Source organism: Phyllostomus hastatus, unplaced genomic scaffold (assembly GCF_019186645.2).
Source record: "Phyllostomus hastatus isolate PE091 unplaced genomic scaffold, TTU_PhHast_1.1 phas_scaffold_200, whole genome shotgun sequence".
In the NCBI taxonomy this organism is placed as follows: domain Eukaryota; kingdom Metazoa; phylum Chordata; class Mammalia; order Chiroptera; family Phyllostomidae; genus Phyllostomus; species Phyllostomus hastatus.
Genome location: NW_025334016.1, coordinates 3525833 through 3529757, shown reverse-complemented (window position 1 = coordinate 3529757; position 3925 = coordinate 3525833). Strand labels below are relative to the sequence as shown.

General features: G+C 49.2%; 1 protein-coding gene across 1 annotated transcript; it reads right to left on the bottom strand.

Annotated features, from left to right (window-relative positions):
• Positions 1-1270: 1270 nt before the first annotated feature.
• On the bottom strand, positions 1271-3513 carry MID1IP1 (MID1 interacting protein 1). Its single transcript, XM_045860495.1, has 2 exons — positions 3259-3513; positions 1271-2992 (listed from the first exon to the last, which is right to left on the bottom strand). Exon 2 carries the CDS (start codon positions 2786-2788, stop codon positions 2237-2239), a length of 552 nt encoding a protein of 183 aa, XP_045716451.1. The 5' UTR covers positions 2789-2992; positions 3259-3513; the 3' UTR covers positions 1271-2236.
• Between the last annotated feature and the right edge of the window lie 412 nt (positions 3514-3925).

Genomic DNA, 3925 nt, shown 5'->3' with positions numbered 1-3925 from the left:
AAACTATATATCATCTCATTTAATTCTCACTGCAACTCCATGAAGCATTTTAGTTATTATTATGCCTAATTTCAAATGTGGCAACAAGCTTGGATGCCAAAACACTCAAAATCATTAAGAACAAGAGGATTTGAACACACACTTTCTGTCTTGGTATTTCTTTCTTGGTGGTCTCTGTAGTTTATTTTCTTTTTTTGTTGTTTTTGCTTGCACTTTGATATTTTAAAAGGGATACAAAACAAGAAGCTGTATACCTTACTTTTGATGCTGCCCAGCTTATCTTTATATTTAATGGTCAGCTCCTCTAGCAACAGCTGGCACCCAGTCTTGACACTTCCCCATTTTTTCACTGCTGCTAAAAGTTGATAATGCACTTGAACTGTTTACACAAAAACTTTTTGCTGTATTTAAAACTACAACTTTACATGTATTTTGAGGTCAAGCTCTATGAGCTTAGAGATATCTTATGCTCACAAGTTTGAAAACTGAAGTTGATCTAACAAGTATTTCATTTTCCCTAAACAAATAATGAAATTTAAAAAAACACACACACAGAGCAATGTATTTCACTCATCCTACCATTCCTGGCAAGCATCATAATGGCATCTAAAAAGTGTTACCTTCCCAAGAGCTGTATTTCAACCTTGACCAGATCTGCTGTCCACAACTGCAGACTGGCTCAATGAAAAACTAGAAGCATTGCTGGACACTGCCTAACAAACCTTAGTACTTCACTGGAAACTAATGAAAGAGACCAGAGCACAAGCTATAACACATTTAAGTATCTCTTAAGATCAACATAAAACATATATATAAAGATCTGCAAGGTGTGTGCACTAGTATTAACTGGTGTTTCTAATTCTTTAATGCTTAGTAGCCAAGAGAAACTTCCACCGTTAAAGTAAGTTTTTATGCCTCAAAACACTTGTTTGTGCTTGAGTTTCTTAAAAACATCAAAATGTTAAGTACTCCAATAAACTGGTCAACTTTGTTGGAAAATACAATATATGTACTTTTCTAAATACTTTCAGTATTAATGAACTTTTTGTTGTGGTGCATGGACCTTGGTACTGAATTAGAAATAAAAAGCTTGGGAGTAAATTTTTTTTTCCATAGCTGCTTCCCAAATGAATCTGAATACTTACAGAGATGATTATCCATCATCTTGAAATATCAAAAGGAAAATAAAATTTGCTAAAAAATCAATGAAATTTATTTTTATTTAATTACTAAGTCATTCACTGATAAGTTAAAGAGCAACAAACTTCTGTCAAGTTTCATTAACACATTTGACTTTTTATTTTTTAGAATATAGTCTACATTTGGATTAAAAAAATTTAAATTAATTTAAGACATATAACAACAGTGGAACTCTTCATCATTCAATGTACAGCACTGATAGAATGTCAGTTGGTTCCATTTTGGACAGGTCCACTTTCTCATAATAATGTTATTATTTCCACTGGCTGAGTGGCAAGCTTCGTACAAGCTGGCACAGTGCCAACTTACACACATTAGGGAGGGGGGAGGGGTGGCGTGAAAGGCATGGGTAGAGTGCCACAGGACAACTATACTGTGTAACAGAAAATTATTAATAAAGTAGTACCGGTTACCCACAGACAGTGCTGTTTGTGCGCTTATCACAATGAAATCACCAAAGTTTCAGAGCAAGGAGGAGATTCGAAATACTTAAGAAAGGGCCACTATTACAAAAAGAAACAGTGCAAACAGGAAACCTGATGCAATCCTAGCAACTCTGAGGCCTCCACCAGCCCAAGCGCGGGGAGGCGGGAGACTGCTGGGTGCCCCGCCTTCCCCAGCGCCCAGCTCCTCTGGGCGGCGCTCCCAAGTGTGGCAACCCAGTGCCGCGCCCTGGCATGGCCCCTTCTCAGCCCTCCCGCTCCGGAAAGAACAGAAAAGAAACTCCAGGAAAGGCACAGGCTGAATGCAAGGGCGTCAATCCAGTTCCATTACCACCAAGGCAGAACACAGCCCCAACACCATCCCGTGGAAGGCAAGGAGGTCCTTAAGCCACCCTCCTCTCTCGCCACCACGTTCCTTTTTCTACTCCTAAAAGAGGCCCCCTCCTCCATTCAGCCCTGCTGCTCCCTCTTCAGTACTCAGCCCCCAACTTTGCAGTTGGCCCATTGCGCCCTATAGCCAGAAAGAAAACAGCTTTCAGGGAAGAGGGTGAAAAATGGGGCCGAGAAGGGTAGGCAGGCGCCGGCATCCCTCCTCAGTGGCCCCAATTGCTGAAGCCTATCTCCTGCTTGTATCTGTTGGTGAGGATGTTGGCTTTGCGCGTGAGTTTGGACAGCACAGTGTGCAGCCCGCGCAGGTGGTAGTGAAACTGCCGTTCCAGGTCCTCCTCGCCAGCGTCTGCGCCCTCCAAGTGGCTCAGGTCCACCAGGATGTCCTTAGACTTCCAGGTACTGCCCTCCTCGCTCCCCGCCGGCTGTGGCGGATGGTGTAAAACCCCCCACTCGATGTCGTTTCGGATGGACTTGAGCAGCATGTAGTGGCTGTACATGTCCCGGGAGGGCGCGAAAAAGCTGCTGTTGCTGCTGCCATCGCCAGCAGCTGGGGGCGTACGCTCTTCCAGACAGCTGCTACTGCTGCCTACCTCCACACCGACATCGTTGTCCAGCCCAGGATCTGCCAGGGGCACGTCACGCAGCAGGCTGGGCACCATCACCGTCTGGTCCATGTTGTTCACCGCGCCTATGAAGCGGTTCATGGCGTTAAAGAGCGAATGCTTCTGGTTGTAGGTGTCGCAGATTTGCATCATGGTGGTCACAAGGACACCAAAGCACAGAGGCACAGGATGGCAGGCTAGGGTGAGGTGGTGCACCCCCCGCCCCCCCGCACGAGCTCTTGGAAGCCCGCGTCAGGAACTTGGCTACAGCCGGAGCTGCGGGATTCCCGGCTCCTCCTGGCTTTGGCGTCTGGAAGCTCTCGATGGCAGCGCGTGGTCCGTGGATCGAGCCCTGACCTGTTTGGGGGAAGAGAGACGAAAGAGATTATTCACCCTGCTAGAATGCCTGTAGTCCCGCCATCGTGCATCTCCCTCACGATTACTGCTCCCCTGGGACAGTGCCTGGGCACCTCCCCATAGCCCGGCTGCTCCCACCTCCTCTCCTTCCGAGGGCCGAGGGCCACGGAGAGAAGGAAAGGATGCTCCCCACCCCAGTCTTCCTCCGAAGAGCCAAGTCCAAACACCCACGTTAATAGGGGCTGAAATGGGGTGGGGGTACCCACCTCCTCTTTCGCCTCAAGATCCCCTGCTGCTGTGTAGCTCAGCGTTTTCGCTACTGGTGGCGGTGCCTGTGGGTGCTGCTGTGGTCAGTGATACCGGACTGTGACTGCAGGCGGTGGTGGCGTTGGCCCCCTACCCATCCCAGGTGCTCAATTTATAGAGCCCCAGAAAGGAGTCGCCGGCGCTCGGGACCACCCCTGGTGTCTCCTCCTCCCGCCTTCCTGAAGCGCCGAGATAAAAGTCCCCAGCCAGGATGACCGGGAGTAACACTCTCCCGGCCCTTTTTACAGAGGGGGCGGGGTGAGCCCGGCCAGCTCCGCCTCTCGCCTGATACGGGGTGGAGGGAGGGTGCAGTAGCTGGGAAGGGCTGAAACAGCCGCGCCCTACCCGAGCGCGAGAGTGGAGCAGTGCAGTTGAAGGAGGGCTGTGCTGTGCTTGGGTAAAGAAAGCCTCAGCGTCAGACCAGCTAGAGGGCGGGCTGACGTGCGGGATTTAGGTGGACCTTGCCAGCGTTCCCGGGGTGGGGTGACCGAAATGCACGGTCTCTGGTTGCAAAGTGAGCCCCTCAACCCCGCATCAGTAGTGGCTGCAACCTGGAAACTACTGTCCCGGTTTATTATTAGCTGTTGGGAAAGACGGGCCCGCAGCAGCCGCAATGCTACCCTGGGA